Here is a 13,202-nt window from a genome sequence, read left to right as displayed (position 1 = left end):
GGTTTTTGTGCCTCCAACTCGTATTAGGCACTGAAAAGAGGGACTGTAAAAGCCCAAGGGGTCCCAGCTCTTGGACTAGCTGGTGATAACGACGTGGAGTAATTAGAGATGAACTCCACTTCCACTCTCGTTTTTCACATTATTACAAGCTGAGTAGGACTGGTGGGCAGGATGGCACCGGCAGCTGTGCGCTGCTCCGCTGCTACTCCTTTTCCCCGTGAAGTCCAGAGGCAGAATTCATTAGACATGAGCAAATTTTGCATGTAAGAGGAAAAAGCCAAATCTAGGAGGAAAATCTGAATGAGAAATGACAAGTCTGGTGCAATGAGTCTGAAAAGCCACTCGGCGCAGAAGGAATAGCCTGAAAGCAAGCCTGGTGCGAGGAGTGGGAGCGAGACGAGAGCGGGGCGGTGAAACCGGAGCTCCGGGAGCTGAGCAGAGGGAGGGGATGTGATTCTGCCTCGCTCTCTGCCTCTCTGCTGCGAGAAAGCCCCAGTCACAGGCACGTACTGTAGCATTAGAGGATGCAATATGCTTTGCCACAGGACATCCATTTAAAAATATGTCTGAGCATCCCACTTCCAAACGGAGTTTTCGGCTCAGCCTTTTTCACCAACTGCTGACAACATATTTCCCTGTAAATCGCTCGGGTTTCGGGGTGGATGGTGGTGTCTAACGACTGTAGTGAAAGGAGACGGTGGGGATGGGTCTGTGCCTTTGGGGGGAGTGGGATGCACTGCACGCGTGTAATTTTAGGTGGTTCGCTGGGAACTGCCGAATCTCTGCAGCTTTTCCTCTCCGATATGTGCAGGCGATTTAACAGATGCATTTCAGGAGGAGTGGGGGGCACCTGCGAGGGTTTAAATTTCCTCTGTTTGCTCTCACACCATGGCGTTCCCTTGCCTGCAGGCAAGGGGCTCTGCCTGCCTGCGCTGCCAGCATGAATTCTCGCCGAGAAAGTTTCTCCTGCCTGTTCCGGGCTGGGAACACAACCAGGCGCCTGTTGCAGGCAGGGAGAGGAGGCAGGGAGTACTCCATACATCACGTTTTAACTGCCGTGGGTGATGAGCCTACTCATCACAGCCGCGTGGGTAATTCATGAGCAGAGAGGAGGGCTGAGCTAATTGGGGGCGTTTTTCACCCGGAATAGTCACCACAGCAGCGATGGGTGGGCGGGAGGTGCCCGGTTCCCGCTGACGCCGCTCTCCCCTCTCTCCGCACAGGGGGGTTTGCGGAGCTGCTGCTGGTGCTGCTGGGGCTGAAGGTGCCCGGTGCCCTGGGCTGCCCCACCGACTGCGTGTGCTACCCCTCCCCGATGACCGTCAGCTGCCAGGCTCACAACTTCGTCACCATCCCCGAGGGCATCCCCGAGGACAGCGAGAGGATCTTCCTCCAAAACAACCAGATCACCTTGCTGCTGAGGGGCCACTTCAGCCCTTCCATGGTCACCCTCTGGATCTACTCCAACAACATCACCTTCATCGACCCCAACACCTTCGACGGGTTCGTCAACCTGGAAGAGCTGGACCTGGGGGACAACCGCTACTTAAGGGCTTTAGCTGCAGACACTTTCCAAGGGCTGGTGAAACTCCACGCCTTGTATCTGTACAAGTGCGGGCTGAGCTCCCTCCCCAGCGGGATTTTCGGTGGCCTCCACAACCTGCAATACCTTTACCTGCAAGACAACCACATCGAGTTCCTTCAGGATGATATTTTTGTTGACTTGGTTAACCTCAGCCATCTTTTTCTCCATGGAAACAAGCTCTGGAGCCTCCATCAGAACACGTTCAGGGGACTAATAAACCTGGATCGGCTGCTCATCCATCAAAATCAGCTGCAGTGGATTCATAGGCGGGCTTTTCATGACCTCCGAAGATTGACCACCCTTTTCCTGTTCAATAACAGCCTCTCGGAGCTGCAGGGGGACTGCCTGGCCCACCTGGGAGCCCTGGAGTTTCTCAGGCTGAATGGGAACCCATGGAGCTGCGACTGCAAAGCCCGTTCCCTCTGGGAATGGCTGCACAGGTTCAGAGGCTCCAGCTCCAGCGTCATCTGCGAGTCCCCAGAGCAGATGCACGGCAAGGACCTCAAGGTGCTAAGAGCAGAAGACTTTAGGAACTGTTCAGGGTCCGAGTCGCTCCATCAGATGAAAACACACACCTTCTCTACAGCGGACAGAGGAGCCTCCAAATCCCACCACCCTCACCAGTCCTCCAAGGAGAAGGGGAAGGAGCGAGGGGCTGAGAACAGTTTGCACAGCAACCAGCCCGCCGGCCCCCCCGGCTCCCGGCCGGGCTACCGCAAACCCGGCAAGAACTGCACCAGCCACAAAAGCCGTAACCGAACCTCCAAGCCGGTGTCCTTGGGGCCGCGCAAAAACGGGCAGGAGGTGCCAGACTATGTGCCTGATTATCAGCACAAATACAGCTTCGGGGCCATGCCCACGCTGTCCCCCAAGCGCAAGGGTAAGTGCACCCGGCGGACGCCCATCCGCCCGCCCAGCGGGGTCCAGCAGGCCGCCGGCTGCCCGGGGCTCAGGGCGTCCCTCCTGGTTTTTATGGTGGTGTTGGCGGCCGTCATCCGCTGAGCCCCCCTTCCCCTGGCCGCGGACGGAGCGGAGCTGTTACTGCCACCCAATCTACAAAGGACCAGAGTTTCTTTTCTTCTTCTTTTTTTGTACGTGGCTCAGCGTTGGCCTGGCGAAGGGGAAGAACGTTGTCTCGGCTTCTGAGGGTTGTCTCCGTGCCCGGCCGGACTGTGCCGAGCGCAGCGGGAGCAGATTAAAAGGCATTATCACACCTTGTCACAAACAGCCTAACCGAGCACCTAACAACAACAACAACAAAAAAAGCCAACCTTACAAAGAGCAGATAACGGGGACGGTAACCAATTCGTCGGTGACAACACCTGGACAAATGGACTGTATCCACGCTCTTGTGAAATCCCGTTCGTTTGAGAGCGCTCCGAACGACCCCTCCAATTACCGAAAGGAACATAATTGCTGTAAAAACCATCACCGATTAAGCCTACACTGTTTCTCTCTGAAAGTGAGTGCAAGGACACTGATGCCGATGTAATAAGGACATTTGGTTCTCCCACGTTTTAGCCCTTTTGGCTCCAAACCCAGAGGCCAAAGTTGGGTGGGAATCTCTTAGAAGACAATCTCAAACCCCTGAATATCTCAGGCATTACAGCAGAACAGGGCTTGCCTGCTGAGCTTGGAGTAGCCAACTACCAAAGGAAAGACTGATTAGAGGTGGAATTAAACAAACAAACAAAAAAAAACCCCAAACCCCAACAAACCCAACACATAAAGAAATGAGGTACCCGCAGGAGGTGTGTTTTTTGTAACCATGTTCACACATCAGAGAAAAAAAACCCCAACAATTGCACAGGCTCCCCCTCTTCCCCTCAATTATCCATATGTATGTCTTACAATGTTTATAAACTATATGGAAACTGTATCTTCAGAACTAAGGATTGTATTATTGAATTTATAGCAGACCAGTATATGATTTTTTTTTTCCTTGAGAAAACAAACCGGCAGCAGTGCCTACAGATGCTGAAAGCCATCGGGCGGGCTCAGTTACACGCGGGGGAACCACAACGGACCAATGTTCTCAGCAATTCAGAGCACTAAACTTTGGCAGGGGTTGGGGGTGTGGTTATGTGTGATGCAGCAAAGTCCATACCCAGAGAGCCAAAATTCACCCTTACATCCTAATTTGTAACTGGCGGGGTGGGGGGAGAGAGAGAGAGAGAGAGATATTAATTAGCCCAAATAAATAGAGCCATAGAGCTCTGTCTCCGGAGAGCACTCCGAGGCCCCGGGGAGGAAAGGGGCTGGTTTTGGGGCTGGAGGCAGAGAGGAGCTTCCCAGCCGTGGCGTGAGGACCTTTATAGCTGGACTAAGGTTTTCACTGGGGCAGCAAGGAGCAGCTGCCAGGCTGCAGACAGACCTGACAGAGTCAGGAGAGGTTTTGTTTCTTAAAAGGAACAGATTCTGGAAGGGGGGAAACTACAGCTTGTAGAGGACCGTCGAGAAGCGCGGTGCCCGAGGTTTCTGGTCCGTGGCAGGAGAGGGAAATCTGTGGTCCAAGAGAGCTGTACAAAGGGGGTAGTGGGGAGGTGGAGGGGAGGGAGCCGGGCATCCTGTTCCCCTCCTCTGGTTTAAACCATGTGCTGAAGGGATGTGTTTGCTGGTCGGGGGCATGGCAGGGCCAGCAGCTCCACTGTGGGCTCGGGGAGGTGCTGCCCAAATTCTGCAGTTGGTGTGAATTCCCTGTCAGCGTGGATGTGTGAGACCAAACAGACACTGAAGTTAATGCAACAGGGGAAATAAAAGTGATCTTGGACAAGAAAAGGCTCCTGTTCTTTCCGTAACCATATTTCAGTGGCGGTATTTTGAGCTTGTGTGTGGGGTTCAGGTGTGGGGCTGGAAATCCTGAAGAAAACAGCTGGAGTTTTTCATCAGACACACAACTAGCTCCAGGAAGAATGGGCCAGCTAGGGAAATCTGCTCTCCCAACCACTGTGGGGAAGGGGAGAGGGTACTTACACAGTGGCAGATCCCTTGGAGGTATCTGGAAATGAAAAGGGAGATTCCCAGTGAAAAGAGAACAGAAAATTCCCCGATGCACTTGTGTTTACCAGCAGTTGGATGGCAAGAGTGGGAAGCTGGAGGGGCACGGCCTCCAGCAAGCAAGGAAGGCCAGAGGCTTGGATGCTTCTCTTTTAAATGCCCTTCTTGGGGAATAGCAAGAGTAATTCTGGGAGGAGAAAGGAAGAGGTTACTTCATCAAGCCCTCTGCCTTCCAGCTCCTACCCAAACTTTTCTGTCTACAGGGCTCTAAAGCTCCACTAAAGGGATGTCCAATGCAGCCAGAACAAATAATCCGTGATCTGAAATAGCTCCCTCATGTCCTACTCTCTATAACCAATAGCAACTGAATGAGTCTGGCACTGTCCCTCAGAAGTGGAGCATGTTGTTATGTTGGTTATTTCATTTCATACTCTGGAAATCAAAGCTCTCAGTGGGAGAATGAAGAAGAGAAGCACTTTATTAATTTTTTTTTAAGTCTGCGTGTAACTCCTGTAATATAGGAGTGAAATGTCAGCACAGGAGATGCTAATGTTTTATAAATGATTTGGGTGCAGCAGGCACGGTGGATAGTCTTTGAGATGAATTATATTAGAACAGACTACGCCTGGCTCAAAACCGTAATTGTATTTTTAGTATCTTTTCCTTTAACATGTAGGAAAAATAAAGGCAACTGCATGGTGTATTACAAGCCTTGTCAATCAAGTGCTCTAACTCCTAGTGATAGAGGCAACTGTTTAAAAACCAGAAGGGAGACATGATACACTGCTAAATAGAAGATGTCTCTTGACACGGCGTTGTGGTTTAACCTGGCAGGCAGCTGAACACCACATGGCCGTGCTGGAATGGAGGAGAGGATTGGGAAAAATACAAGTGACATTCATGGCTTGAGATAAGGCTGGTTTAATAGGAGAGAAATGGGAAAAATAATAATAGCAACAATAGAATTGGAATATGCAAAGCAAGTGATGCGCAATGCAGTTGCTCACCACCTGCTGATGCCCAGCCAGTCCCTCAGCAGTGGCCCTCAGTTTATATACTGATCATGATTCCATTTGGTTTAAGATATCCCTTTGGACAGTTGGGATCAGCTGTCCCTTCCCAGTTTCTTGTGCCCATAGCATCCTCAGAGGAGCAGAAAGTCCTTGACTCAGGGCAAACACTGCTGAGCAACAATGAAAAATCTGTGTGTTATTAACATTATTCTCATCCCAAACCACACCTCCTAGAAAGAAAACCAGCTAACCCAGCCCAAACCAGGACACACAGGTTCTTGATATTCCTCCTGTCTCCTCCTTAGCTGCCATCCTTCCCCGCTCCCATCCTTCTTCCACGACCACAGCTCTTTGAGGATAAACTAAATTTTTATGGCATGCTCTGACACTCAGGCTTGATAACGAACTTCTCGGCTGTGTGGTTCAGATCACCACGGCCCTGGGTTCACGCTCGTGTGTCTTTTCCCCAGCTCCTTCCTACAGCATGTCTTCATGCATTTTGAATGTTGCTCTGAGGCCCGGCAGAAATCCCCTCTCTTCTGAAGCAGCAGCTCTCCAGTCGAGTAGGCATAACCCTGACTTGCCAGAGATTGTCTGGTTTGGGCTGGAGATCAGTTGGAGAAATGTGGGATCTCATTAGAATTGCTCCCAGACACCCAAGGTGTCTGACAAGGGTGAAGAGCTGTGCCCCAAAGTGGTGGGAAGCACCACAGCCACTGGGAGGTGATGCTGGGCTGGAATGACGGGATGAGGTTCCACAAGGCCACGTGGCAGGTCCTGCACTTGGGTCACAACAACCCTGTGCAGCCCCACAGGCCTGGGGCAGTGTCTGGAGAGGTTCATCAGTGGGAAAGGACCTGGAGGTGCTGGTCAACACTGACTGAACATGAGCCCAGGTGTGCCCCGGTGTGCAAGAAAGCCAAGGGCACCTGACTTGGGGTTTCCATTCCTGGAGGGATTTAACAGACCTGTGGATGTGGCACTTGGGAATGTGGTTTACTGGTGGCCTTGGCTGTGCTGGGTTACCTGTTGGACTTTATGACCACAGAGGTCTTTTCCAACCTAAATGATTCCATGATTCTATAAATTCTAAACCCTTCCTTGCTCCTATCACAAGGTCATCCTTTGGATGTGCCCTGATCCCCTCTTGAGGCAGACAGGCCGTGTTGCCTGGGCAGACACTGCCAGTAGCTCCCCACAGCTCACCTGTGAGCTCCCCTGGGAAAAATGTCACCTGAGCCTCTATTTGCTCATCAGTTTGCCTTTCCTTTAGTGTTCTACAGTCCATGCTGCTCTGGAAGATGAGACAAGTCCGTGTCGCTGTGCCTGCTTTCCCCTTCCTTCCATCAGTGAGCTTTAACACTCTGACTTTGGGCTGTTCATGCAAATCCCTTCCATTAAAAAAAATAAACACCAGAGAACCCAGAAGAGACCCCAGACTGTGCCTCTGGAAACTCACTCCCAGAGGCAGAATCCCGTTTCCTGAGTCGGAGCCAATTTTCTCTCCTTTGTACCACTTTTCCACAGTTTCATCCCGTAATTGCTAATATAGAGCTTTTCGTACATGCTTTGAAATCAGAAACCACGCAACACTGCATCTCTTTTATCCTCCCAGGCAGGATGAAAAACCAAACACCTCTTGGATACTGAGAATAAATTTTTAGTTTATCAGTCTAAACCAACACCACGAGACTGCAGTTTCTCCTGTATTCCCCATCAGCTTCCCAGACCACGCTTGTGCCCCCACTGCACCAATTCCAAACTATTTCCTTTGTCTCAGAAAGTTGCTTTGTGACATGTTCCCCTTCAGAGGGACAGGGTGGAACAAAAGCACCACTTCACATTTCTTGCAGCTAAATAACACTTTTTTTGCAGTCCTTCAAGTTTATCCTTCCCTAAATCCCCTGCCTGTGTATTCTTTCCCTGTCTTAGCTTCAACCACTCCCCCAGGAACACTTCCCAAGAGCCCATTTCCCATTACTAAGATTATTTCCCTTTTCATCACTATCTCCTTGAGGCCCTAGTGGTTGGCCCCATCCCCCTGTGCCCCCAGCCCCATTTCCCTCCCTTAGCACATCCAGCAGCCCCTGAGCTCACCCCTGCTTTGGAGAAACACGAGATACTGACACCAGTGCTGGTGGGAACAGTGATTCCGGGGATGCTGTTGTATTCCTGACTGCGTTGGAGTTTGTGGGTTACAGAAGGAAGCAAAAGCAACTCTGAAAGCAGGACACAGGTGCTCACACTCTGCAACGTGTGTTTTTGGGGAAGGTGTCACGCTGGCAAGCCAAAAACATCTCTGCCCACATCAAAGCAGCCCCGGGAGCAGCACCCTTACAGAGTGCCCATACATCTCTGTCCTTCCCTTTCCCAGAGAAGCAGCCTTCAGCAGGGAGAAGGATGTGTCAGCTCAGTGACCACCTCTCTGGTCCCCAGTCAAAGGCAGCCGATTTGGTGAACAAAAGCGGGTGTTACACCACAAGCCCCTCGTTACCCAGCTCCCTGCTGGAAATAGCTGCTCACTAAAATCCATTTCTTCCCCCCACCCTGTGAACACGGGTGAAATTCTCCCCACGCCCAGATTCTCCCCACTCTGCAGATGCATCTTTATATCTCTGCAGGCTCATCCCCACCCTCATCCACACAGCCTGAGTCCTTTCTGGAGCTGCCCCTCCATCCTCTTCCTCCTTTGTGAAAACAGAATCAAAATAACTGTTTAACAAATCAGCCATTACCTTCTCTCATGTCACCAATTCCCCGCTATCATTTCGTAATTGGCCAATTTTCTCTTTTACCTTCTCTCTGCTCTGAATACGTCTCGGGGAGCTCTGATTGTGTGTTAAAATATCCTCCCTAATTCACTGCTCAATATCTCTTTCTGCTCTTCTAATTGCCCTTTTAACTTGCTTCTAATTTTTTTATAAATCTCCTAATCCTCTTCCTGCACAGGTTGTTTACATGCACCAGAGAATGTATATGTATTAGCAGATGTTCCTGGGTAAATAATGCACAAAAGAATATTACTGCTTCACGCAAGCTGCAATTACTGCTTCCCTCAAAATAAGCCCTGTTTAACCCTCCTATTTAGGGCACACGCCCCTGCTCTTGCTGCACATCTCCAGGCTATTTCACTCCTGCTGCAGAACATTAACACCACCAGCTCCACCACAGCTCGCTTGCTATCTTCTGGGAAAAAAAAAAAAAAAAAAGAAAAAAAAATAATTCAAAAAAAGAGAAAGAGAGAAAGGATCTAAGGATAAAAGGGAGTGGTATAGTTATGCTCCAATTTTTTTTTTTTTTTGGGGGGGGGAGAACACAGCTAAAAGAAACTAAACAAAACAGCTACACAAGTCAAACACAGCAAGGAATACTCCAAGTAATAAACAAATTTGATAGTCTTGGTGCTTTTGATTTATGGACAGCTTCCTGCACTCCCAACTCGCAGGGAGTCGGATGTCACAGCCCCGGTGCCTCAGACAGGCACAGGGTCAGGCAGGCGTTTGTTTGCCATCTGCTTTGTCAAACACTTCCTAACATTACTCAAAATTTCCTTCCTCTTTTCCATTTCTCCTCTCCATTTGTTTGTGGTCTCCTTTTGCCAACACGCTGCAGCACCCGCCAGATGCTCTGAATCCTGTGTTTTCCAGCTAAAGCACGGGTTTAAAGTTACGGGTCTTGTTTGGATGAAAAGAGTCGAGTTCTCTTCTCTGGGGATCCAGGCAGAAATCAGTGCTTTGCAACCCAACCCTTGATCTTTTTGAGGGACAAAAGGCTTTGCTGGAAGCTTCAAGGGGTGGGGGTTATTTTGTACTTACAGCTGACACTTACAGAGTGTCAAAATCTAAGTACCAAATCGTGATTAGCAATAATGTCCTGGCCAACAGAACATCTCTGGTGTCTTACACTTCCATCCTGCCAAAACCAGGTGTGCTACACCCTGTGAAGCTCCAAAATCCACACTGAGCACCTCACCTGCCCCAGCCTGCCTGGGGGACAGGAGATTTAAGCAAATAGAGTTGGAGAAAACCCCAAATCTGATGGAAACAGTGAAAATCTCCTGCTTTTCAGGGGCTGTGCTCTGCCACACAGGGTCAAAAGCAAAACACTTCTATTAAAACCCCAAATTGTTCATATGACAGGCTGAGGATTTCTGAAGCTGTTATGGAATAATGAAACTCTTGGCTATTTGCTGACTTGCCCAGGAAGATTCCCATTTCTCCCTCACATCTATACACTTTGCTCCCCAGAGAAGCAGATCCCAGCAAGAGTTGCCATCCCTAGAGATGGATTTTGTTTGCTTCAGTGTGAGCTGCACCAGGTGATCCCTCTCCACCTGGGCAGGTACCACAGCACCCCAAGCACAGGACTTGTCTGCACCTTCCCCGCCACTTAGATGAGATTTAACACCTCCACTTTGAGCCTACCAGCACGACTTGGTTATTTCTTTTTTCCTACAAACCTTGCAAAACTTCTCTCAGGCCTGATTTCTCAATAGTGCATACAAATTGCTCTCCTTGGAAAAGGTTTTCATCATGATTCCCCCAGTCAATCCTTCTACAGCTAAAATATCCCATAATCAAAGGTGTTGGCTCCTCACACATCTTCTCTGAGGAAGCATTTCTGCGTGTTCTCTCTCATGAAATGCCTTGCATGCCCTCATGTCCTCAGAATAAGCCCTCCTGGAACCCCTCCTGGGAATCACAAGCTATCTGTATGATTTTCAACTCATGCCTTAACCTAACTCTGAAATATAAAAATGTAAAAAAATAATAATTTAAGAGAGAAAGCAGTGACTATTTTGGCACCAAAGGATCCTGGGGAGGACCAAATGTGCAAAATCTGCTGGTGCACAGTGTTGGCTGCATGAAGGGTCCTGTTTCACTGCACTGTGTGCCCTGCTCCCAGGAGAATCATGTCCTTACCACTTTTTCAGGGATCCCTGATAGAAGGAGTCCCTGGGACACTTGTTCCTCTCCAGCTCTTAACGTTTTCTAAGGGCACAGCTCGGGGAAACAGCCCAACAAAGGAGAGGAGATCACAGAGCAGCAAAACCTCACCCTCACTGTCACGGGAAGACTTCTCCACTCCTCCCTGCATCTATTTAGCACGTAGAAAGCAAAAGGAAACAAGAGAACACACACATATGGAGCCCCTGTTAAACCTGAGCTAAATATACCACGGGATGTTAACAGCCTGCCTCAACTCCCTGGCACTCCAGCTGGCACGGCAGGACCCCGGCCATCGGTTTCCTTGGGTAGCTGGAAGGGTTTTCTCTGAAGCAAAGATGGGAAACCTCCAAAATCCCCCCTCCACATGTGCTGCTGACACAGCACTGCCCTGAAACGTTGGTACCAGCATCCAGAGAGCAGAGAGGCACAGAGCAGCCCTGCCTGACAGCATCTCCTCCTGTGAGGCTCCATCTCCCTGTGTGCCTGTAGGATCCCCTTCCCGCAGGCGGGCGAGGAGCAGAGCTGGGACCAGCCAAGGACATCTGCATGGGGGAGCTGTGCAGCACACCAAGCCATCAACCGAGTGGATCTCCGGGAAGGAAGATGGGGATTGTGGAGATTAGAGCAGTGAGAGAGAAGGGAAGGGCTCGGGAGAGGCAGGAGCAGCAGGAAGGAGGGCATACGTGCCTGCTGGAGTGGGTGTGTGCAGCCCCGCAAGGGGAAAGGTGGACATATTTGTCTTGAGAGCTGAGAAATTATTAGAGCCAATTATGTGAGCAGAGTACGTGAAAAGTAATCCCAGCTGCAGGGAGCTGGGGTAGGGGCGGGGGGGAGAAAGAAAATCATGATGTGATTCAAGGGGGCCCAAGAGAAAAAGCACAAGAGCGGCGATGACCTGGTTTGCAGATGGATCCATTTCTATTTCTGCTCAGATGCTGGAGCTGAGCCTCACCCAGAGCTCTCGGCTCTCCGATGGCTTGCGTGACTTCTTCCCTGCCTGGTGCAAGTGTCAGGCACATGCATGTACCACATGTCATCTGGGAATCATATTTGCCTTAACAGTCTGCACAAATGTAAGGGCAAACAAGAATTCACTATTAACATGAGCCCTTCCTCTTCCAGCAGAACGATGTTTTTTAGTCCAATACAACACCCTGTTCCCATGTGTCAATATTTGGGACATAGGCTGCTCACTTTATTTCAGTTTTCTCTCTTTGTACAGCTTTGGAAATAAAAGCTAATTCATTGCGCGGATTCTGGTAATTCTGAGTCATGTACTAAATACAGCATTTCTCAAGCAGATTTTTTTCCTTTCCCCCCCACTTTGTAACTTCCCCCAAGTAACACTGTACACAGAGAAACAAACACCAAGGAAAGAAAACAAAAAGCAGCTCCTACATCAAGGCAGATCCCAGCTCCTCAGGCTTCCAGCACATCTCAACCCAGAACTAGAGCAAAAGGGCAGATTATTTAAAGCCATTGCATGTAGGCCAATTTTCACTGCAGTTCCTTTTGGCTCTGATTTTCAGGCCCCAGTGGAGTGGTGAAGTCATGAATAAATGCAAGTAAACTGAGCTTATCCACTCTTATTTTGAGCAGTGGAGTTTACTCACCTCATGCTGCTTCAGATGGAACACCAAAGGGTAAGTTTAAAGGGAAAAAAAAAATCCAGGGGAGAGTGGGGGATAATCTACTGCCGCCCTCACCTACTGGCTCAGTGAGTCCAGCACGGAGCAAAGGCAAGGCTGGGAAGCTGCAGACCCACAGAGACTCCTGCTCTGGATATTGAACACACACAGTTATCTCCTGGTGCTCTGGAAGGGCTGGAGTTGGTCCCCTGCTGCGTGATGGGCAGGGGAAGCTCCCCGTGCCCCAGCCAAGAGGGAATTCGGGATTTCCTGTCTCAGCCACTGCACACAGAAAGCTTCTTTGGAGGAGGAGGAGGAGACACCCTCAGCTGATGTTCTCCATCAGAAAGGCAGTGTTTGGAAGAGGAGGGCTGGATTTTGACTGGAAACAACTTTACAGCCTTCCAAACTGAAAATAAATAGAGCAAATATTTGAGAGTATCACCAGTCTTGGAGCACATCACCTGCCCAGAGGTGTCCAGTGGGACCAACAATCAAATGCTGCTCACCTCGAAGGTGAGCAAGGGACAAGGCAAGCTGGAGACACTCTCAGAGTTGGCCAATAACAGCACTGCAAAGGTTGTGCAGTGAATTAAACACACTAAACACCGTATCCTGCTCCTTGGAGCCAGGACCACCCTTGCCCACTCACCTGGTTTGTACAGAACTTCCTCTGAGCTCTGCCCAGGAGTGGCAGAGCCTGCGTCTCCTATAGACAGGATTTGAAATCTAGAAATAAATCCATTATGGTTATCACATTAAGCTCAAATGAAAAAAGAAGGAGAAACACCCTGCAATTTTATCTCCCTGGAAGCATCCCTTCCGCTCAGCTCTGACTGTAGTGGAGAGACGGCCACACTCATCTCCTTGTGGTCTAAACAGCAGAGAGAGCCAGCTTCTTCAAAGTTAAAAGAAAATAGTAATAATGGAGTCCCCACATTCCTGCTGTGTTTATAAAGAGATGTTTTCTTCCTGAGCTCTACAGCATGGCGGGCTTAATCTGAAATTTCTTTTTAATCATAGCGGGAGT

General features: G+C 49.8%; 1 protein-coding gene across 1 annotated transcript; it reads left to right on the top strand.

The window, feature by feature from the left end:
* Positions 1-888: 888 nt before the first annotated feature.
* RTN4RL1 (reticulon 4 receptor like 1) lies at positions 889-3,285 on the top strand. The gene is made up of 2 exons (XM_066333707.1): positions 889-909; positions 1,151-3,285. The coding sequence occupies exons 1-2, from the start codon at positions 889-891 to the stop codon at positions 2,585-2,587; spliced, it is 1,458 nt and encodes a 485-aa protein (XP_066189804.1). The 3' UTR covers positions 2,588-3,285.
* The last annotated feature ends 9,917 nt before the right edge of the window (positions 3,286-13,202 follow it).

Source organism: Sylvia atricapilla, chromosome 20 (assembly GCF_009819655.1).
Source record: "Sylvia atricapilla isolate bSylAtr1 chromosome 20, bSylAtr1.pri, whole genome shotgun sequence".
Taxonomy (NCBI): domain Eukaryota; kingdom Metazoa; phylum Chordata; class Aves; order Passeriformes; family Sylviidae; genus Sylvia; species Sylvia atricapilla.
The sequence above is the reverse complement of the archived record's forward strand: the minus strand, read 5'-3'. Positions and strand labels throughout refer to the sequence as shown.